Here is a 24,851-nt window from a genome sequence, read left to right as displayed (position 1 = left end):
CTCCCACTCAGTATGTCAACTCTCCCACTCAGTATGTCAACCCTGCCACTCAGTATGTCAACCCTGCCACTCAGTATGTCAACTCTGCCACTCAGTATGTCAACTCTGCCACTCAGTATGTCAACCCTCCCACTTAGTATGTCAACCCTGCCACTCAGTATGTCAACTCTGCCACTCAGTATGTCAACTCTGCCACTCAGTATGTCAACTCTGCCACTCAGTATGTCAACTCTGCCACTCAGTATGTCAACTCTGCCACTCAGTATGTCAACTCTGCCACTCAGTATGTCAACTCTGCCACTCAGTATGTCAACTCTGCCACTCAGTATGTCAACTCTGCCACTCAGTATGTCAACTCTGCCACTCACTATCTCAACCCTCCCACTCAGTATGTCAACCCTACCACTCAGAATGTCAACTCTCCCACTCAGTATTTCAACCCTACCACTCAGTATGTCAACCCTCCCACTCACTATGTCAACCTTGCCACGCAGTATGTCAACTCTCCCACTCAGTATGTCAACTCTCCCACTCAGTATGTCAACCCTCCCACTCACTATGTCAACCTTGCCACGCAGTATGTCAATTCTCCCACTCAGTATGTCAACTCTCCCACTCAGTATGTCAACTCTCCCACTCAGTATGTCAACTCTCCCACTCAGTATGTCAACTCTCCCACTCAGTATGTCAACTCTCCCACTCAGTATGTCAACTCTCCCACTCAGTATGTCAACTCTCCCACTCAGTATGTCAACTCTCCCACTCAGTATGTCAACTCTCCCACTCAGTATGTCAACTCTCCCACTCAGTATGTCAACTCTCCCACTCAGTATGTCAACTCTCCCACTCAGTATGTCAACTCTCCCACTCAGTATGTCAACTCTCCCACTCAGTATGTCAACTCTCCCACTCAGTATGTCAACTCTCCCACTCAGTATGTCAACTCTCCCACTCGACATACTGAGTGGGAGAGTTGACATACTGAGTGGGAGAGTTGACATACTGAGTGGGAGAGTTGACATACTGAGTGGGAGAGTTGACATACTGAGTGGGAGAGTTGACATACTGAGTGGGAGAGTTGACATACTGAGTGGGAGAGTTGACATACTGAGTGGCAAGGTTGACAAAGTGAGTGGGAGGGTTGAGATAGTGAGTGGGAGGGTTGAGATACTGAGTGGGAGGGTTGAGATAGTGAGTGGGAGAGTTGACATACTGAGTGGGAGAGTTGACATACTGGGTGGCAAGGTTGACATACTGAGTGGGAGAGTTGACATACTGAGTGGGAGAGTTGACATACTGAGTGGGAGAGTTGACATACTGAGTGGGAGAGTTGACATACTGAGTGGGAGAGTTGACATACTGAGTGGGAGAGTTGACATACTAACTCTCCCACTCAGTATGTCAACTCTCCCACTCAGTATGTCAACTCTCCCACTCAGTATGTCAACTCTCCCACTCAGTATGTCAACTCTCCCACTCAGTATGTCAACCTTGCCACCCAGTATGTCAACTCTCCCACTCAGTATGTCAACTCTCCCACTCAGTATGTCAACTCTCCCACCCAGTATGTCAACTCTCCCACTCAGTATGTCAACTCTCCCACTCAGTATGTCAACTCTCCCACTCAGTATGTCAACTCTCCCACTCAGTATGTCAACTCTCCCACTCAGTATGTCAACTCTCCCACTCAGTATGTCAACTCTCCCACTCAGTATGTCAACCTTGCCACCCAGTATGTCAACTCTCCCACTCAGTATGTCAACTCTCCCACTCAGTATGTCAACCCTCCCACTCACTATCTCAACCTTGCCACTCAGTATGTCAACTCTCCCACTCAGTATGTCAACTCTCCCACTCAGTATGTCAACTCTCCCACTCAGTATGTCAACTCTCCCACTCAGTATGTCAACTCTCCCACTCAGTATGTCAACTCTCCCACTCAGTATGTCAACTCTCCCACTCAGTATGTCAACTCTCCCACTCAGTATGTCAACTCTCCCACTCAGTATGTCAACTCTCCCACTCAGTATGTCAACTCTCCCACTCAGTATGTCAACTCTCCCACTCAGTATGTCAACTCTCCCACTCAGTATGTCAACTCTCCCACTCAGTATGTCAACCCTGCCACTCAGTATGTCAACTCTCCCACTCAGTATATCAACCCTGCCACTCAGTATGTCAACCTCCGAGACACCATTACCGCCAGCTTCCATCAGCCACAAAGTACAAGTACAACATATAAGCCAAAGTGTTACCAAGGAGACTGGTCACAAACCTTGTACTTCTCCATTGGGTCAATATCCTCATCCTTGAGGCCGAGGGCAGTCATCATGTACTGAATCTTCTTCACCATCTGCTCCTGCATCAGGTTGATACACATAGACAGTAGTGCCATTCCTGGAAGACCAACAAAATAGATGTACAAATATCTAGTTGAAAATAAATCGCTAACGTAATAAATAATAAAAATAACAGTTTTGAATGTAATGAAACGCCAATTTCTGGGTGAGTCTGTGAAGGTGCCTGGCTGTTATGGCTCCCAGCCACTAGGTGGCATCACTTCGTGGCGGTCACTTCACCCTACTGGGGACCAGAGCTAGAGCCTGGCCCCTCACACAGGCGCAGGGAGCACGTGACACTGTCACCTCACCAGGCAACCCGTCCCTGAATGAAGTCCATTACATCCAGCGGTCGACCCCTCTGGCGTATTCATGAATTTTAACATAATATTCATTCATAATAATATTAATTTATTTTTGAGAAATTTCCTGTTATATATTAGCATACTGTGCATATTTAGGCATAGGTTAGGTTAGCTTAGGTGTTTACATTCTGTTGGCGATTATTTGTGTATATAGTACGTGGGTGAAGCATTTACAGCGTTGTGGTTCGAACAAAAGTCGTCAGCGAAGCACTTGTTTGAGACATGTTGTAACGTCATCAGTTGTGAGTAGTGTGTCAGCCCGTTCTCCAAACAAAGACCCAAAAGTGATTCCATGCACCCCGAAACCTCCTGTTTATGAATGAAAAACGGTTAACACACGACTCACAAATGATGATGTTCGAACACTTCCGGAACAAGTGCTTCACTGACGACTTTTGTTCGAACCACAACGCTATAAATGCTTCACCCACGTACTACAAATACAAATAATCGCCAACAGAACCTAAACACCTAACCTAATCTATGTCTCTTTAAGCCATGAGCTTAAACTTTCTATTACTGTTTTCTCTTCTGAGTAAGTCTGAAATACACCTGTTTTAAATTTCCTGGGTATTGAACTGCTATTAGCGAACTTATACAAGCAAAGGCAAGAGGACGAGAGCTAGAGCTCGGGGCCTGACAGCTGAGTGAACAGGGCTTCGGATTCGTTGTCCTGAGGTTCTGGGTTCGATCACCGATGAAGGCGGAAACAAATGGGCAAAGTTTCTTTCACCCTGATGCCCCTGTTACCTAGCAGTAAATAGGTACCTGGGAGTTAGACAGCTGCAATAGGCTGCTTCGTGTGTAGCCAAAAGGAGGCTTGGTCGAGGACCGGGCCGCGGGGATGCTAAGCCCTGAAATAAACTCAAGATAACCTCGGTAACTTTATCTCGTTTACTACGTCTGAAATACAGTAGTTTTAAATTCGGCGAAAGTTGGGCTAATAGTAGCGAAGTTACGCGAGTAAACTAAGGTGGAGACCAGGAGCTGAAACTCAGTAAGAAAAGAAAATAAAGTTACCAAGTCTAAAATATGACTGTTTTAAATCTCAGGGAAATTGGACTGTTAGTAGCATTGTTATAAGAGTGAAGTTATAGAAGTGAACGTCTAGAGCCGGGTCCAAGAGCTAACATCTGGGAATTACTTAACAAAAAACTAATGAACGTATCTCTAAGAACACGGACATCCTCTGGTATTAACTTGACTCTTAAATAGCAAGAGTATAGTGTGTATATTTTTCTACACAACAATTCCATTGAAGTTTAACAAAATGTCAAAACAAATGCTTAAGACCGTAGAGTTTATTTCCCCATAGGAACACTTAAGACCGTAGAGTTTATTTCCAAGTAAGAACTCTTAAAACCGTAGAGTTTATTTCCCCATAAGAACTCTTAAGACCGCAACGGTAAATTGGGACAGAAATTTTTTACCAAAACGATACTTTTACATAAACCGTGTGACACAGCGGTAACTGTCCGACACAGCGGTAACTGTCCGACACAGCGGTAACTGTCCGACACAGCGGTAACTGTCCGACACAGCGGTAACTGTCCGACACAGCGGTAACTGTCCGACACAGCGGTAACTGTCCGACACAGCGGTAACTGTCCGACACAGCGGTAACTGTCCGACACAGCGGTAACTGTCCGACACAGCGGTAACTGTCCGACACAGCGGTAACTGTCCGACACAGCGGTAACTGTCCGACACAGCGGTAACTGTCCGACACAGCGGTAACTGTCCGACACAGCGGTAACTGTCCGACACAGCGGTAACTGTCCGACACAGCGGTAACTGTCCGACACAGCGGTAACTGTCCGACACAGCGGTAACTGTCCGACACAGCGGTAACTGTCCGACACAGCGGTAACTGTCCGACACAGCGGTAACTGTCCGACACAGCGGTAACTGTCCGACACAGCGGTAACTGTCCGACACAGCGGTAACTGTCCGACACAGCGGTAACTGTCCGACACAGCGGTAACTGTCCGACACAGCGGTAACTGTCCGACACAGCGGTAACTGTCCGACACAGCGGTAACTGTCCGACACAGCAGTAACTGTGTGACACAGCAGTAACTGTGTGACACAGCAGTAACTGTGTGACACAGCAGTAACTGTGTGACAGCAGTAACTGTGTGACACAGCAGTAACTGTGTGACAGCAGTAACTGTGTGACACAGCAGTAACTGTGTGACACAGCAGTAACTGTGTCACACAACTGTAACTGTGTGACACAACTGTAACTGTGTGACACAGCAGTAACTGTGTGACACAGCAGTAACTGTGTGACACAACTGTAACTGTGTGACACAGCAGTAACTGTGTGACACAACTGTAACTGTGTGACACAGCAGTAACTGTGTGACAACTGTAACCGTGTGACACAGCAGTAACTATGTGACACAACAAACTACTCTGGGCCACCTGGTCAGGGCTGAGGGTGTTAACAGGTTGCAGCAAACTTCAATGAATCAAATGTTGCAACTGATTTGTTTCAGGGGTAATTTGGCGGTTGTGATCCTTCACTTGTTCTGAAGCTTGCAGCTGTGTGTTAAGCTTCCCTGACTTCTGCATGTTGTCCCAGTGATGTCAAGAGTAGGCTCATTGTTCCTGTGTGAGGCGGCCAGCTTCTGGCTCCCGTCACCAGTAGACTTAACACCTCTCGTGACTGATGGGGCGTAGTAGTGGAGACCCACCAAGGGGGCCCCATATATACTTAAAGGGAGTCCACCAAGGGGCCCCCCATATATACATACAGGGAGCCACCAAGGGGCCCCATTTATACTTACAGGGAGCCACTAAGGGGCCCCCATATATACTTACAGGGAGCCACCAAGAGGCCCCATATATACCTGCAGGGAGCCACCAAGGGGCCCCCATATATACCTACAGGGAGCCACCAAGGGGCCCCATATATACCTACAGGGAGCCACCAAGGGGCCCCCATACATACCTACAGGGAGCCACCAAGGGGCCCCATATATACCTACAGGGAGCCACCAAGGGGCCCCATATATACCTACAGGGAGCCACCAAGGGCCCCCATATATACTTACAGGGAGCCACCAAGGGCCCCCATATATACCTACAGGGAGCCACCAAGGGGCCTCCATATATACCTACAGGGAGCCACCAAGGGGCCCCCATATATACCTGCAGGGAGCCACCAAGGGGGCCCTATATATACCTACAGGAAGCAACCAAGGGCCCCCATATATACCTACAGTGAGCCACCAAGGGGCCCCCATATATACCTGCAGGGAGCCACCACGAAGCCCCCATATATACCTACAGGGAGCCACAAGTAAGTAATTATCAAAAGAAGGCACCAAACCGGGAAGGCTATGTAGCACCATCAAATACGCAAAATAATCAGAGGGCGCTAAATATCAGCAAGGATGCCAATACGAGAACAAAAACGCATAAGGCGAACGATATCAAAAGTATCCGAGTCACCAAGAATTCTATCGAGGGACAGGTGACCGCGAGGGGCGGTCGGAAAGCAAGACACACGCTCGTCCTGGAAGTCAGGACATTCAAGAAGGACATGCACGACCATAAGAGGGACAATGCAACTAGGACAATAAGGAGCAGGGCGGCGCTCCATCAAGTGACCATGGGTTAAGCGAGTATGGCCAATACGCAACCTCGCCAGAGCTGTTTCCCACCGCCGGTTACGGTGGAAGGAGGACGGCCACGAGGAAACACAACATTTAAGAGTACGTAGCTTGTTACCAGTAACAGACAACCAAGAAGCCTGCCAACGGGTAAGGACTGAGGAATGGATAACCGGGTAAAAGTCGGAAGACGGAATGCCTTTACGAGAGATGGGACAAGAGCGGACAGCTTCCCTGGCGGCAGCATCCGCACGCTCATTTAAAGACACCAATATGGCTAGGAACCCAACAAAACTCAACCGACTTAAATTTACTGTGAACAAGAAACAGCCAATGCTGGATCTCGACAACTACTGGATGAACCGGATTAAAGGACCCGAGAGCCATGAGGGCACTACGAGAGTCGACAACAACTACAAAGGAAGACTGACAACGAGAAAGCAGGAGACGAAGAGCATAGAGAATAGCATAAAGTTCCGCTGTAAAGATGCTAGTCTCCGGAGGTAAGCGACACACATAAGTGCGATCAGGAAAAACAACAGAGTAGCTAACACCATCCGCCGACTTAGCCCCATCGGTGAAGACAGAAACGGAGCGGGAGTGAGAAGAAAAGTGCTCAAGGAAAAGGCGTTTGAGAACCGTAGGAGGGGTAAAAGCTTTAGTGATACGGGTCAAGGAAGTACAAAACCGCGGAAGAGGGACTCTCCATGGGGGCAAAGAAGGAACAACACGAGGAGAAACATTAGAAATACGAACGGAAAGAGAATCCTGGAGGCGAGATAACCGGACAGAAAGAGGGAAGTGGTGAAGAGGAACAGGAACCGCAGGAGGGGTAAAAGTTAAAGCACGACAGAGGCGAGAGGAATGGATGTTGTAAGGACCGCGCAAGATAGCAAAGACAGTAGCGATCATGGCGGTCCTGGAGAGACAGGAAGCCAGTGTCAACATACAAGCTAAGGATGGGAGTCGAACGAAAGGCACCAGAACTGAGGCGCAACCCAGTATGGTGCAAAGCATCAAGACGGCGAAGAGTAGAAGGAGAAGCAGACGAGTAAGCAGGGCAACCATAATCGAGCTTAGACAGGACAAGAGAGGAATGTAAAGCAAGGAGAAGGCACCTATCTGCCCCCCAAGAAGTATGGGACAAGACCCGAAGGAGGGTAAGGGCCTTAGAGCACTCAACACGGAGGTAAGAGATATGGGGAGACCAAGACAAACGAGTGTCAAGGAATAACCCCAAAAGCTTTGCGGAATCTTTGTACTTCAAGGGGATGACCATAAAGTGACAAAGAGGGACGAAGAACAACCCGTTTCCGAGTAAAAGTCATGGCACAAGTCTTAGAAGTAGTGAACTTGAAGTCATGATCGGTGGCCCAAGACGACACGGCATCAATTGCAAGTTGAAGCCGGCGCTGAAGGAGAGGCGAATCATCACCCTGACAGCAAAGGGTAAGATCATCGACATAGAGAGCGGAGAAGACACCAGAAGGAAGAGAGGAAAGAAGACCATTGAGGGCAACCAGAAAAAGAGTAGTGCTCAGAACACTACCCTGGGGCACACCTTCGTATTGCTGAAAAGAGGCAGAGAGCGTGGTACCAAGGCGCACCCGAAAGGAACGACGGGAGAGGAAGCTGCGGAGAAAGAGAGGGAGATGACCACGAAGGCCAAAAGAATGAAGTTGAGATAGAATATGATATCGCCAAGTGGTGTCGTAAGCCTTTTCCAGGTCAAAAAGGACGGCAACAACGGAGGTCTTCGCAGCAAAAGCAGTACGAATATAGACCTCCAAGTTCACCATGACATCTGTCGTGCTGCGCCACTTGCGGAAACCAAATTGAGAAGGGGAGAGGTGGTGATGGTGTTCCAGGAACCACATCAGACGAACGTTAACCATACGGTCAAAGAGTTTGCAGACACAACTTGTGAGAGCAATAGGGCGAAAGTCCTTAGGGGAAGTACCCAGAGACCCCGGTTTGCAAACAGGGAGGACAACGGCATCGAGCCAGTCCTCAGGGACTGACGACGACTCCCAGATCCGATTATACAGACTCGGTAAATACTGAGACGTGCACGGAGGGAGATGGCGAAGCATCTCATAATGAATACCATCGGAGCCCGCCGCCGTAGAACTGCAGAGGGCCAGGGCAGAACGAAGTTCAGAGAGAGAGAAGGGATCATTATAGGGAACTTGAAGACAAGTGCAGAAATCGAAAGGACGAGACTCAAGGACAGGTTTACGAAGAAGGAAAGATTGGGGAAGATGAACGATGACCAGAGCTAACAGAAGAAAAGTGGGAACCCAGTACGGAAGCGACCTGCAACAGGTCCGCCACAAGAGTATCATGGAGGTGAAGGACCGGTGAAACATCGGGAACGAATTTACCCGCTATCTTGCGGATACGCTTCCAGATCTGGGCCAGAGGAGTTTCGGACGTAATTGTTGAGACATAAGATGCCCAACATTCACGTTAGCCGTACGGATGGCCCTACGGGCCACCGCACTCGCTTTCCGAAAGAAAAGAAAAGAATCGGTCGTCTGCCTACGGCGGTGCCTCTTCCAGGCTGCACGCTTACAGCAGACAGCCCGAGCACAGTCCGCATTCCACCAGGGAACGCACTTCCGTGGACCCCGAGAGGAAGAGCGAGGAATAGAGCGGAGGGCAGCGTTGAAGACAGTGTCATGAAAAAGGAGGAGAGCGCGAGAGAGAGGCAGAAGGGAGAGGTCAGAGAGAGTAGCACTGAGGGTAAATAGGGTCCAGTCCGCCTTAGCAAACTGCCACCTAGGGAAAGAGAGGGAAGGGCGAAAAGAGAAAAAGGAAACAAGGATGGGGAAATGATCACTTCCATGGAGGTCATCAAGAACCTGCCACGTGAAATCTAAGTAAAGAGAAGAAGAGCAGAGAGAAAGATGAAGACAAGAAAGGGTGCGAGTCCGGGAGTCCAAATGAGTGGGCTCACCAGAATTCAGAAGAGACAGGGAAGAAGAGAGGAGAAACGGCTCAAGAAGGCGACCCCGGGTATTCGTCAGAACGTCACCCCAAAGAGAATGACGACAATTGAAGTCACCCAGCAGGAGCACAGGCTCCGGCAAGGAGTCTAGGAGGTGTTTCAAATCAGGAAGAGAATGCGGGACACTCAGGGGGAGATAAATGAAACAAACTGTGTACCATTTCCCCACAAAGATACGAGAAGCAGCACAATGGAGAGGCGAAGGAAAAAGTAAAGGAACAAAGGGAACATCAGCACGAATCAAAAGAGCAGAAGAATTAGAAGCCCCAGCAACGGCTGGGAGGTGGGGAAAGAAAGGAATAGCCACGAAAACGACCAGGACGAGCACCAAGCATCGGCTCCTGGAGACAGACACAAAGGGGCGAAAACCGCGAAATCAGAAGTTGGAGTTCGAGGAAATTGGCGTAATAACCTCGAACGTTCCATTAAAGAATGGACAACGACGAGAAGAGAAAGGACAAAAACAGAGAACAAGGAAGAAACAAAGGCGAAAGAGCAACAGAGCACGTTAAAGAATATCAGGATCGGGATCAGGGTCAGCAAAGTCAGGGGGCATGGGTAAACTGAGCAAAGACGGAGGAAAGGAAACGGGAGAACAGATCAGAGGTGGGCGGGCGGGGTCCGGAGGAGGAGGAGGAGGAAGAGGAGGAGACAACGGAGAGGAGCAGTCAAGGACAGCAGCAGGAAGAGGAGGGGTAGAAAGAGGGGAGTGTACCTCAGCAAGAGCAGCAACCGAGAGGGAAGCGGGGGCTAATGAAACCTCCATACCAGGAACAGGGGGGCGCAACCACCGAAATGGGAGGGGAAGGAGCGAGAGAGGCAGAAGTAGGGGCCGAGGAAGAAAGCGAAACCTTCTTACCCGCCGGGGAGGAGGAAGGAGAGGAGCCAGGTTTACGCTTCTAACTTAAAGAGACAGGTGTCCCAGCAACTACGTACTGGGCAACGGATTCTAGCGTCTCAACAGGAGAAGCTGAACGAGAGCACACATGACGGCCGTTTGGAGAGCGATGGACATTCAGCCCGCACCGACAGGCGGCGGGGAGAGTCAAGAGACGGAGGGGAAGGATGGGAAGGAGGAACGGAGGGAGACTGTTACGGACCCGGATCGAGCATCCGAGCACGGAGCAGTGACGACCGCGCCATCTGTGGGTCAGCTCCCGAAACCCCCTCCCAATGGACGACGACACCTGGTGAGGACGAAGTGTACCGGCCACAAGGGCCAGTTTCCAGTCCTGTGCAGCTCACAACACTGCCGCTGCTGACCTCTGGTGAGGTGGTGCTCAGACAACAACGCCATCTATGGAGTGGATACGTCGGGCGTTTGTGTCTGAGCCTGTAAGTGAGGTGCTTTAGTGTGTCCCTGTTATTGATGACGTGTCTGCTTACAGAGTCGACCTGGGACTGCTGTAAGGGAAGTTGAGTCAGTCTACCCAAGGCAGCCGTCCCCATACCTTGTGCTTTGCTGCAGCAGCTGTGAGTCGCCTCCCGGAGGAACACTGTGGTGTTACCCTGCCTGTGAAGTGGCAGTGAAGGATTGTCGTACCCGGGACCGACTGCTGGAGACGATTGACCACTGGGGTATTGTAGACAGGAGAGTGATCTGTGGTATCACACGAGGCTCCTGACTAGGGCGCTACCCTAGTATCGCTCGTGGAGTGGCCTGACCAGCGTTGCTGATCCGGAACCTGCCAGCTGTTCTGCTGGACTTGTGGTTGACGGCCTCCACGGCGGTGCCCCCAGTGGAACTGTGTTTTGGCTGGCCTGTGGCCGGGGTAGACTCAGCATCTCAAAGGATTTGTCATGAGGCCACGAGAGCACCGAGAACTTGGCATCGAAAGGATCCAGAGTCTTCAGAAGAAGACGACAGTGTAAATAAGTGTTAATACCCCTCCCCCTGTGTAACTTTTATATATTATTTATTGGTGAAGGTATTAATTATAATCTTAAGTTTTTGCCTTTCTTTCCCTTCCCCCTTTAGTTTACTAGCGTTACTGATCACATCCCTTGAAAGCCACTACTGGCTTCGGGCCGGATATCCCTTCCTCTAACAACAGCAGAGAAAGAACCCGGTTGCGACCCGAGAGGGCCGTAACAGAGACGAGGAAGAAGACACAGGAGACACGACAGACCTGGTAGAAAGGAAGGGGAACCCCAGACAGAGGACCAGGAGGTGCATCCTTCGGGAGAGAACCCAAAGGAACAGAGGAGGGGGCAGTGGGCGTATCAGGGTCCAAGGCCCGGAAACGGTTGCGAGTCTGAGGAAGGCGGGAAGGACGAGGAGAGGAAGAGCGCAACACGCGAGCATAAGAGATATTAGCATAAGGCGGGAGCCGGCGAACTTGGCGTCTCGCCTCAGGGAAAGATAAACGCTCCCGGTGCTTCAAGTTGAGGACGGCTGCCTCAAGCTTGTAATGGACACACGCACGGGAGAAGGTAGGATGGGCCTCACCGCAGTTGAGGCAACGAGCCTGGGGAGAAGTGCACTCCGACTTAGAGTGACCTTCGCCACCACACAAAGGACAGAGAGAGACAGTCCCGGAGCAGCGGAGGGCACCATGCCCAAACCTCAAGCACTTGTTGCAGAGCCGAGGAGAAGGAATGTACTCCTGGACAGAGCACCTGGCACCAGCAAGAATGACAGAGGGTGCAAGGGTCCTACCATCAAAGGTAATCTTCACAACCCGGAGGGGTTGACGGCGACTACCACGAGGGGGACGAGTAAACGTGTCCACCTGGAGAATAGAATGGCCCTGGGCAGCAAGGATATGTCGAATATCGTCGTGGCAGTCGCGCAGGTCCCGAACACCGGTCGCAACATGGGGCGGGAGCAGAATAGTGCCAACACTGGCATTCAACTGAGCGTTTTTCGAGACCCGAACAGGGGTCTCGCCAAGGCAGGATAAGGCAGCCAAGCGGGAAGCAGCATCTTGAGAAGGAGCAGCAACGACACGTGTACCGAGACGAGCGGGGTTGAAAGTAATGGAGGCATCCACGGAATCAACGAGATGTCGATGGAGGGAGAAATCGTCAGGAGGCGCAGAATCAAGAGGGAGATCAAAATATTTGGCCCACGAAGTGGGACCAAACAAGGCTTGATAGGTAGCAGAACTGAAAGGAATCGAGCGAGGGCGGCCGTGACGAGGACGGCGGTGAAAACCCCAGAGAAAGGGGGGTTAAAAGGCGCAGTGGTTACAACTAGAGAAGGAGCCGCACCAGGGGACGAGGTAGTCACCACTGGGGGCTTGGGGCTCGACCCAACCAGAGGAGGGAGGGGAGCCAGGGGAAGGAGTCAGAGAGGCCAAAGGAGGAGCAAGGTCGGGGCCCAATGCAGCGGAGGCTACAGAGCCCGGTCTTCCAACACCGATTGACTCGGGAGCTTGGTCGCCCACCCCACGAGCCTGAGAAGGTAAACCAGAAACAGCCGAAACAGGGGTCATCATCATTACGAAAAGAAAAATTCATTCACGAATGTGCCCCCACACCCACCATGGAGCCACAATTAGAGGCCGGACACCCAACAAGAAGCTATCGCCGATCTTGCCGGGGCCTCCTAGGGGTGCGTCGTGAGTATACGCCCCACAAACGCCACCTTAAGAAACCGACAATCCGTCGAGATCTGGTTCAGTGACGAAAGGGGGATTGACGAATAAAAGGTTTCCCCTCGCTCTCGACGTCGGAGTACTACAGTTCTACGGATGCAAGAGTATGCCTCCTCAAGCACCCGGGCGTCAAAATAGAAGAAGTCCAATGGGAAGAACCAGAACGAGCAAAAGGTCGGCAGGAAACGGCAAGCAGATAGGAGAAGAGGGGGGAGAAAAACGAAACAGAAGGAAAAGAAAAAGGTGCCCAGCAGAATTGGAGAGGACGGCACCAGGAGCACAAGGCTAGAAAAGGACAGAGGACTGTCCCAAGGAGCATCACACTCCGGCAGCCGCCCACTAAGCCCCCACACGGCAACAACGAGCTGAGCGGGGAGGGGGCAGGGAGCCACAAAGGGCCCCCATATATACCTACAGGGAGCCACCAAGGGGCCCCCATATATACCTACAGGGAGCCACCAAGGGACCCCCATATATACCTACAGGAGCCACCAAGGGGGGGCCCCATATATACCTAAAGGAGCCACCAAGGAACCCCCATATATACCTGCAGGGAGCCACCAAGAGGCCCCATATATACCTACAGGAGCCGCCAAGGGGCCCCCATATATACCAACAGGAAGCCACCAAGGGGCCCCCATATATACCTACAGGAGCCACCAAGGGGCCCTCATATATACCTACAGGAAGCCACCACGGGGCCCCCATATATACCAACCAGGAGCCACCAAGGAGGCCCCCATATGTACCTACAGGAGCCACCAAGAGCCCCAATATATATACCTACAAGAGCCACCAAGGGGCCCCCATATATACCAGCAGAGAGCCACCAAGGGGGGCCCAATATATACCTACAGGAGCCACCAAGGGCCCCCATATATATCTACAGGAGCCACCAAGGGGGCCCCCATATGTACCTACAGGAGCCACCAAGTGGCCCCATATATACCTACAGGAGCCACCAAGGGGGCCCCCATATATACCTACAGGAGCCACCAAGGGGGCCCCCATATATACCAACCAGGAGCCACCAAGGGGGCCCCCATATGTACCTACAGGAGCCATCCAAGTGGCCCATATATACCTACAGGAGTCCACCAAGGGGGCCCCCATATATACCTACAGGAGCCACCAAGGGGGCCCCCATATATATCTACAGGAGCCACCAAGGGGGCCCCCATATGTACCTACAGGAGCCACCAAGTGGCCCCATATATACCTACAGGAGCCACCAAGGGGACCCCCATATATACCTACAGGAGCCACCAAGGGGACCCCCATATATACCTACAGGAGCCACCAAGGGGGCCCCCATATATACCAACCAGGAGCCACCAAGGGGGCCCCCATATGTACCTACAGGAGCCACCATGGGGCCCCATATATATACCTACAGTTAGCCACCAAGGGCCCCCATATATACCTACAGGGAGCCACCAAGGGCCCCCATATATACCTGCAGGAAGCCACCAAGGGACCCTCATATATACCTACAGGGAGCCACCAAAGAGGTCCCATATATACCTATAGAGAGCCACAAAGGGGCCCTCATATATACCTTCAGGGAGCCACCAAGGGGCCCCATATATACCTACAGGGAGCCACCACGGGGCCCCATATATAGCTACAGGAGCCACCAAGGGGGCCCCCATATGTACCTACAGGAGCCACCAAGGAGCCCCATATATATACCTACAGAAAGTCACCAAGGGGCCCCATATATAACTACAGGGAGCCACCAAGGGGCCCCATATATATACCTACAGGGAGCCACCAAGGGCCCTCATATATATCTACAGGGAGCCACCAAGGGCCTCCATATATACTTACAGGGAGCCACCAAGGAGCCCTCATATATACCTACAGGGAGCCAACAAGGGGCCCTCATATATACCTACAGGGAGCCACCAAGGGGCCCACATATATACCTACAGGGAGCCACCAAAGGGGCCCCATATATACCTACAGGGAGTCACCAAGGGGCCCTTATATATACCTACAGGGAGTCACCAAGGGGCCGTCATATATACTTACAGGGAGCCACCAAGGGGCCCTGATATATACCTACAGGGTGCCACCAAGGGGCCCTGATATATACCTACAGGGTGCCACCAAAGAGGCCCCATATATACCTACAGGGAGCCACTAAGGGCCTCATATATACCTACCGGGAGTCACCAAGGGGCCCTGATATATACCAACAGGGAGAAACCAAGGGGGCCCCATATATACCTACAGGGAGCCACAAAGAGGCCCCATATATACCTACAGGAAGCCACCATGGGGCCCTCATATATACCTACAGGGATCCATCAAGGGGCCCTCATATATACCTACAGGGAACCATCAAGGGGCTCTCATATATACAAACAGGGAGCCACCAAAGGGGCCCCATATATACCTACAGGGAGCCACCAAGGGGCCCTCATATATACCTACAGGGAGCCACCAAGGAGGCTCCATATATACCTACAGGGAGCCACCAAGGGGCCCTCATATATACCTACAGGGAGCCACCAAGGGGGCCCCATATATACCTACAGGAACCACCAAGAGGCCCTCATATATACCTACAGGGAGCCACAAAGGGGGCCCCATATATACCTACAGGAGCCACTAAGGGGGGCCCCATATACACCAACCAGGAGCCCCCAAGGGGGCCCCCCATATGTACCTACAGGAGCCACCAAGGGGCTCCACATATATACCTACTGGAAGCCACCAAGGGGCCCCATATATATACATACAGGGAGCCACCAAGGGCCCCCATATATACCTACAGGGAGCCACCAAGGGGCCCTCATATATATCTACAGGGAACCACCAAGGGGCCCTCATATATACCTACAGGGAGCCACCAAGGGGCCCCATATATACCAACAGGGAGCCACCAAGGGGCCCTCATATATACCTACAGGGAGCCACCAAGGGGGGCCCTCATATATACCTACAGGGAGCCACCAAGGGGGCCCGATATATACCTACAGGGAGCCACCAAAGGGGCCCCATATATACATACAGGGAGCCACCAAGAGGCCCTCATATATACCTACAGGGAGCCACCAAAGAGACCCCATATATACCTACAGAGAGCCACCAAAGGGCCCTCATATATACCTACAGGGAGCCACCAAAAACGCCCCATATATACCTACAGGGAGCCACCAAGGGGCCCTCATATATACCTACAGGGAGCCACCAAGGGACCCCATATATACCTACAGGGAGCCACCAAGGGCCCCCATATATACCTACAGGGAGCCACCAAGGGGGCCCCCATATATATGCCTACAGGGAGCCACCAAGAGGCCCTCATATATACCTACAGGGAGCCACCAAGGGGGCCCCATATATACCTACCGGGAGCCACCAAAGGGGCCCCATATATACCTACAGGGAGCCACCAAGAGGCCCTCATATATACCTACAGGGAGCCACCAAAGAGGCTCCATATATACCTACAGGGAGCCACCAAAGGGCCCTCATATATACCTACAGGGAGCCACCAAAACCGCCCCATATATACCTACAGGGAGCCACCAAGGGGCCCTCATATATACCTACAGGGAGCCACCAAGGGACCCCATATATACCTACAGGGAGCCACCAAGGGGCCCTCATATATACCTACAGGGAGCCACCAAGGGGGCCCCATATATACCTACCGGGAGCCACCAAGGGGGCCCCATATATATACCAACAGGGAGCCTCCAAGGGGGCCACATATTTATACCTACAGGGAGCCACCAAGGGGCCCTCATATTCCTACAGGGAGCCATCAAGGGGCCCTCATATACCAACAGGGAGCCACTAAGGGGCCCCATATATACCTACAGGGAGCCAGCAAGAGGCCCTCATATATACCTACAGGGAGACACCAAGGGGCCCCATATATACCTACAGGGAGCCACTAAGGGGCCCTCATATATACCTACAGGGAGCCACCAAGGGGGCCCCATATATACCTACAGGGAGCCACAAGGAGGCCCCATATATACCTACAGGGAGCCACCAAGGGGCCCTCATATATACCTACAGGGAACCATCAAGGGGCTCTCATATATACAAACAGGGAGTCACCAAAGGGGCCCCATATATACCTACAGGGAGCCACCAAGGGGCCCTCATATATACCTACAGGGAGCCACCAAGGGGGCTCCATATATACCTACAGGGAGCCAACAAGGGGCCCCATATATACTAACAGGGAGCCACCAAGGGGCCCTCATATATACCTACAGGGAGCCACCAAGGGGGCCCCATATATATACCAACAGGGAGCCTCCAAGGGGGCCACATATATACCTACAGGGAGCCACCAAGGGGGCCCCATATATACCTACAGGAGCCACTAAGGGGGGCCCCATATACACCAACCAGGAGCCACCAAGGGGGCCCCCATATGTACCTACAGGAGCCACCAAGGGGCCCCATATATACCTACAGGAGCCACCAAGGGGGCCCTCCATATGTACCTACAGGAGCCACTAAGGGGCCCCACATTTATACCTACAGGGAGCCACCAAGGGGCCCTCATATATACCTACAGGGAGCCACCAAGGGGCCCTCATATATACCTACAGGGAGCCACCAAGGGCCACCATATATACCTACAGGGAGCCACCAAGGGGCCCCATATATACCTACAGGAGCCACCAAGGGGGCCCCCATATGTACCTACAGGAGCCACCAAGGGCCCTCATATATACCTACAGGGAGCCACGAAGGGGGCCCGATATATACCTACAGGGAGCCACCAAAGGGGCCCCATATATACCTACAGGGAGCCACCAAGGGGCCCTCATATATACCTACAGGGAGCCACCAAGGGGCCCTCATATATACCTACAGGGAGCCACCAAGGGGCCCTCATATATACCTACAGGGAGCCACCAAGGGCCACCATATATACCTACAGGGAGCCACCAAGGGGCCCCATATATATACCTACAGGGAGCCACCAAAGGGCCCTCATATATACCTAGAGGGAGCCACCAAAGGGCCCTCATATATACCTACAGGGAGCCACCAAAGGGGCCCCATATATACCTACAGGGAGCCACCAAGAGGCCCTCATATATACCTACAGGGAGCCACCAAAGGGGCCCCATATATACCTACAGGGAGCCACCAAGGGGCCCTCATATATACCTACAGGGAGCCACCAAGGGACCCCATATATACCTACAGGGAGCCACCAAGGGGCCCTCATATATACCTACAGGGAGCCACCAAGGGGCCCTCATATATACCTACAGGGAGCCACCAAGGGGGCCCCATATATACCTACAGGGAGCCATCAAGGGGCCCCATATATACCTACAGGGAGCCTCCAAGGGGGGCCCCATATATATACCAACAGGGAGCCTCCAAGGGGGCCACATATATACCTACAGGGAGCCACCAAGGGGCCCCTCATATTCCTACAGGGAGCCATCAAGGGGCCCTCATATACCTACAGGGAGCCAGCAAGGGGCCCTCATATATACCTTCAGGGAGCCACCAAGGCGCCCTCATATATACCTTCAGGGAGCCACCAAGGGGGCCCCAATATATCCCTTCAGGGAGCCACCGAGGGGCCCCCATATATACCTTCAGGGAGCCACCTAGGGGCCCCCATATATATCAACATACCAAAGAGTGTGACGAGAACAGTTGCCAACATTCTGATGCCAGAGGCAAACTGGTTCCCGGAGTTGCTGAAGGCCTTGCCGGGCACCAGGTCCCCGAAGCCGATGGTGGAGAGGGTGATGAAGGTGAAGTAGACGGCCGAGATCATGTCCCATTCCTCCGACTGTCTGAAGAGCAGCCCGCACAGCAGCACGTACACTGTGATCATGACCAGGTTCACCATGATGGGAACCTCCACCTGAGATTGACACGAGGAAATAAAGCTCAGTACATACACCTGGGAAAATTTACCCCCATCAGAGGGTAGTGTTACCCCATCAGAAGGTAGTATTAACCCATCAGAGGGAAGTGTTTGTTGGAAATTTGGACACAATATCTACTACCCCCCGACATACCAGGTTAAAACAGTTATATCAGGTACATACTAACATTTCTAATTTCTCAAAGAGAACGTAATCAGCAACATCCCAAAAGGATGGTGCCACATATGCAGAATCCACTATTCATACATTCGCCTCTCTGATAGTAGCATAAAACTTTTAATATATGAAGACCAAATACGATAACATAGTACTTATTAATAACTACCGCACCTAAATAACCAGCAAATCAAACGTCTCTCCCCACGGTCGGTAATGACGTAATTTGAACCAAGCAGGGTTAGCGTCCCCAGGGGAGAAGAGACGCGGCGACATTAGATGGCAGGATTTGGCAGAAAACACGAGACCCCGAGCGCTTGGCAGAGAAGAAGCTTATACACTATCCCTGTTAATTGCCAAATATAGTCACATTTCCCGAGTTCTTGCATAGGAAAGAAACATTTCCGCTTCACCAACGAACTCATCATACCAGGGAAGTGTTATTTCCGAGCAATTGTAGTAGTTTGTTATTGGTCATTATCATGATCGCCTTATCATTGCCCAGTTATTATCATCGGAAACTTAAGATATATACCGTACTATGTGACTGTCTCTTTTCAGGATTGTCTCGCTGGCCACCAGGGAGTTCCGACGTATCCACCTGTCCTGCCAGTTGTTGCCTGGAGTTGCGAGAGGTAGGGTGCTGTTTGGCGTGTTGCTGCCATGGGGACCCCACTCCCCCCTGTTTTGTGGGCTCAATCCGTGGGCTTAGAGTTTTGTGGACGAACTCGCTGTCCTGAGGTGGGGCTCGTGTTGTGTGAAATGCTTCGGGTACCTGTGATGGACGTTTATGGCATGGAATTGGTGACTGTGCGCAGGGCAAATATCAAGGTTATGGCGAAGGAGTACCGGGCGTTTTTACATCGTTACGAGGGGTGGACCTTACCTCTGCCTGGAAGGTGAAGGCACTGTGACTATCTCGGATCGGAGTAGTGCCATCACGTATGTTAGCGTTCATGGGGCACCCTTGAAGTTTCCGGAGGGACTGCTGCAGTGTTATTTCGGCAAGTTTGGAGCTGTTGTCAGTGTGTGGTTGCACCTGCCCTTCTCGGTGCTCCCCAAAAGAAAAACGAGCAAACGAGCACGACGTCACAATCAGCACCGTGCCGCCGTGTGCGCAGCTCCCCTCTCCCCTGGAGGGGGAGCCCCAAACCCCTGCACCGGCTATCCACACCCCGAGTTTTGTGGCTGATGTGAGACCTGGCGATCGCGCAACACTGGCTCCGAAATTGTTCCAGTGCTGTGCCATGTGATATGGTCCTGTCTTACTGGTGGTGTGCGAGCTAGTAGTTTCTCCTGTACTCGGGCTGTATGTGCCTAGGTTTACCCTCCCTAGGTGCCCTAGCTGTGAGTACTGCCCTTGTGGCTTGGGGTTATATTCCACAAGTTGCTGAGGGGCTACCTCCATTGAGGTCTTTTACTGCTCGGTAATTGCCCGCCCTTGGGGTTAGCTGGGGTGTTTCATGCACCTCTGTTTGCCTCTGGGTAGGAGGTTAGTTTCGTCACTGGTAGGGGTGCAAGGTACTATGCAGCTGTTCTTCACCTGCTATAGCAGCCAGCTCTGTTCTGCCTGGGTACGTTGTCCTCACACGGGGCTTTTCTTTTCTGCCTGGTGGAGGGTCTGCCCTTGGTGGTGTTGCCACTTGTATTTATATATTGTCTTCTTGGTGATCCTCTAATAGGTCTCCGTGTGTGTACACGTCCAGGGGGTTCAGCTCTTAGTTGTTTGCTTTGAGTGCCGGTTAGCAATACATTGCCTGGGCTTCCCTTAGCAGAGCGTCTAAGAGCCCTGGAAAACTCATTGGGGCTCAGTGGTCCGATGGAAGCGTACCTTGGGTCCCCCTCTTGCTTTGTGCGAATTTGAAGGTTGCTCTGTCCTCTTGTCTCAGGGGTGACAATCACCTCTTTCGCCTCCGTAATGCTGCCTGTTGGGTTGGTGACACCTTCGACCGGAGTGCTGCGAGTGGTATTGGTTGCATGTTCTCCAGATCACCCAGTCGACTGATATTGATCTTAGGGTGCTGGCAGCTTCAGCGTTGCACACACGTTATAGGTTGCTGCAGCGTGCTCGGTTGGTTGCTTACGTGGATGCCCTGAGACTGCCCCTGCCTCCGCGTCCTTCCCCTGCTGTTGTTCGTCCTGCCCCCCCTCCCACCCATCTGCTTCCGGCTCCAATGCAGTCCGAGGGTTTCCAAGTCGGGAGTGTTTAGTTGGTGATGAGACTGGCAGTTTCAGGGGATGCCCCATCCGGTGTGACGATGGAGGCATTCAAGCCCGTTCCCCAGCTGGTGCTTCTGGGTCTGACCAGTGAACCCAATTTGGTTCAGCTTTTCTGGCGGTTTCTGCCTTTTCTTTTGAGGCGGCGGGTTTGGAGGACGACTCAGACCCGGGTCCTGATGTGGAGGTTACCGGGGCAATAGAGGAGTTGACTTGGGGGGCTTGGGCCCCATTTGACCCCGTCTTTTTTTTTTTTACCCTCTGAGCGAGGCTTGTTGTTGCAGTGAGTAGGGTTTTCTTATCTTCCCCTCCTTGTATCAGTTTGATATGACGTCGACCCCTCCTCGAGTTCGGTTCCAGGATCCCTTGGGTACTTCGGTTCCTTCTTTCTGAAGGTTTTCGGCCTCTCGCATCCTGTCGCACGAGGTGTGGCAGCTTGTGGCTTACCACCTGCACGACTCGGATTACACCTAGATAATGGATCTTGCCTCTTTCGAGTTCAGTTCTTGTTTTCCCTTACTGGGTGCGTTAGGAGATTCCAGAGTCGTCCTGGATGACACACTGTCCTTTCCATATACCACCTTGGCGTGGTATATGTTCTATTGGTCCCACACGCTTGAGTGGGGAGAGGCCATTACTGTTGTATTGGTTTACCCAGGATGGGGGGTTGGGGGGGAGGCGAGTTTGAGCGCCTCAGTGTGTGTTTGTTTGCCCCCTGCCGTTCCTCGGGATGTCGGCCAGGTACAGCTTAACTTGCAGGTTCCCTCCCTTTCGGCTGCTCTAGTAGCCTGAGGACTTGCACGCCCGTGGCCATTTGGCTTCGGTCTTGCGTTTCTTTTCCCTTCTCCAGCTGTCTTCAGGCTGACTTGAGGAGAATGGGGGGACATGCTTGGGGTCGATCCTGGGTTTGGTGCGTTGGCTCAGCGGTCCAGGCGTCGGCTGCAGGAGGCAGTGTCTGTTCTTTGCTTCTCATCTCGCGTGCCAGCAGGCGGTGCTCACTTAGTCTGTGGAATTTGCGTGGGCCCTGGCTCTTAAATTTTCTACACCTTTTTGTCCTTTGCTGTTTGCAGAGTCTGCAAATGGCTTTCTAGCTGTCATCCCATATCGGACTTATTGGTTCTCCGGAGAGCCCGTGTGGGGATGGGGAGGGGGGTCTTTCGGGAAGGGTCGTGCCAGAGGCTCGGGGGTTCCTCCCGTCATAGTTGGCCAATGGTGCAAGTTTCGGTGCCGGTGCAGCGCTTGGAACATAGAACAACTAGTCGGCGCGGCGATGGCTCTGCTCGTAAGGGACATGGGCCCTTTCGTGGTTCGTTCCATTGATGGGGAGGGGGGGGGGGACAAACGCTGTATGCTCACGCCTGGTCCATGATTCATAGGCGTTTCAGGTTACCTCTTGCGACCATTGGTGGCGTTGGGTGGCCCCTCCTCCTTCAGGGGGGGGGGGTGTTCAGGGCCGGCAGGGCAGGCGCCTTCTGCGCTGTCAGGTCATCTTTAAGTGGGTTCATTGGGACCTTCATCCTTAGGACTCGCCTTCAGCCACAGGACTCGCCTTCAGCCACAGGACTCGCCTTCAGCCACAGGACTCGCCTTCAGCCACAGGACTCGCCTTCAGCCACAGGACTCACCTTCAGCCACAGGACTCACCTTCAGCCACAGGACTCACCTTCAGCCACAGGACTCACCTTCAGCCACAGGACTCACCTTCAGCCACAGGACTCACCTTCAGCCACAGGACTCACCTTCAGCCACAGGACTCACCTTCAGCCACAGGACTCACCTTCAGCCACAGGACTCACCTTCAGCCACAGGACTCACCTTCAGCCACAGGACTCACCTTCAGCCACAGGACTCACCTTCAGCCACAGGACTCACCTTCAGCCACAGGACTCACCTTCAGCCACAGGACTCACCTTCAGCCACAGGACTCACCTTCAGCCACAGGACTCACCTTCAGCCACAGGACTCACCTTCAGCCACAGGACTCACCTTCAGCCACAGGACTCACCTTCAGCCACAGGACTCACCACAGGACTCACTCACCACAGGACTCACTTACCACAGGACTCACTTACCACAGGACTCGCCCACCACAACTCACTCATCACAGGACTCACGAAAGGACACGGCAAGTCTCACCTACAGCAGGACTCACTCACCACAGGACTCACTACATGACTCACTACATGACTAACTCATTACAGGACTCACCACAGGACTGACCCACCACAGGACTCACTACCGGACTTACCCACTACAGGACTCACCACCGGCCTCAGCCACTACAGGTCTAACCAACCACAGCACTCACTCACCACAGGATTACCTACAGGACTCACCGACTAAAGTACTCACTACAGGACCCACCACAGAACTCGCCCACCACAGCACTCACCACAGGACTCACCCACTACAGGACTCACCCACTACAGGACTCACCCACTACATGATCCACCCACTACATGATCCACCCACTACGGGACTCGCTCACTACGGGACTCACCCACTGTTACGAACCCGAGTCCAGCGTCCTAGCACGGAGCAGTGACGACAACGCCATCTGTGAGTCCGCTCCCGAAACCCCCTCCAAATGGACGACGCAATCTAGTGAGGACAGGATATACCGGCCACAGGGGCTGGATCCCCATCTTAATCAGCTCGTGACATAGCTGCTGCTGACCTCTGGTGAGGTGGCGCTTAGACAGCAACGCCATCTATGGAGTGGATAGGTGGACGTTTGTGTCTAAGCCTGTAAGTGAGGTTCCCTAGTCCCAGTACTAATGACGTGTCTGATTACAGAGAGTTACAGATTACAAGACTACTGTATTGGGCAATGGATCAGTCTACCCATGGCAGCCAAGGTCTCTCCACGAGTCTGCTGAAGAAGCTGTGAGTCACCCCCGGACGAACACTGTTGAGTGTGTTAGCCTGCCTGTGACGTGGCAGTATCAGGAATTGCCTTATCTGGGGCTGGCTGGTGGAAGAGACTAGCCACTGTGGTACTTAGAGAGGAGGGTGATCAGCGGGATCACACGAGGCTCCTGCCTAGGGCTCGCAACCCTAGTATCGGTCGTGGAGTGGCCTACACAGCGGAGCTGATCGGAACCTGCCAGCTACAGGCTGGATTGTGGTTGAAGGCCTCCACGACGGAGCACCCAGTGGGACTGTGCTTTGGCTGGCCTGTGGCCAGGGTAGATTTGCCGAGAGAATCAAAGAGGATTCATCGTGGGCCGAAGAAGAGAACCAGGGCTACTCATCGTGAGCACTGTGGAGCATCCTGTGTCTTCAGAGGAAGACAACTCTGTATATTATCGTGTAGTTATAAACCCCGTGTGATTGTTATATATTTATTTATATGGTGGTGGTGAGAATATATATATAAATCAGAACATTTGTATCCCTCCCCCTTTAATTTGCGTTACGGAACGCATCCCTTGAAAGCCTCTACTAGCTTGGGGCCGGATTCCCAAATTCTAATAACACCAGAAAAGAACCCGATTGCGACCCAGTAGGGCCGTAACACCAAAGGACTCACTCACCACAGGGCTCACTCACCACAGGGCTCACTCACCACAGGACTCACGCACCACAGGACTCACGCACCACAGGACTCACGCACCACAGGACTCACTCACCACAGGACTCACTCACCAC

The 24,851-nt window shown here is 52.4% G+C and overlaps 1 protein-coding gene across 5 annotated transcripts in view; it reads right to left on the bottom strand.

The window, feature by feature from the left end:
* The window catches only part of LOC123774932 (TWiK family of potassium channels protein 7), a 114,694-nt gene that overhangs the window by 11,763 nt on the left and 78,080 nt on the right, over window positions 1–24,851 (bottom strand). For all 5 annotated transcript variants that reach the window (XM_069318995.1, XM_069318996.1, XM_069318998.1 and 2 more), the window contains 2 exons: window positions 18,568–18,802; window positions 2,276–2,397 (listed from right to left, as the gene is read on the bottom strand). In XM_069318995.1, coding sequence (XP_069175096.1) covers window positions 2,276–2,397; window positions 18,568–18,802 — 357 coding nt within the window. The remainder of the gene's footprint in view (window positions 1–2,275; window positions 2,398–18,567; window positions 18,803–24,851) is intronic.

The sequence above is a fragment of the Procambarus clarkii genome, chromosome 92 (assembly GCF_040958095.1).
Source record: "Procambarus clarkii isolate CNS0578487 chromosome 92, FALCON_Pclarkii_2.0, whole genome shotgun sequence".
Lineage (NCBI taxonomy): Eukaryota > Metazoa > Arthropoda > Malacostraca > Decapoda > Cambaridae > Procambarus > Procambarus clarkii.
The sequence above is the reverse complement of the archived record's forward strand: the minus strand, read 5'-3'. Positions and strand labels throughout refer to the sequence as shown.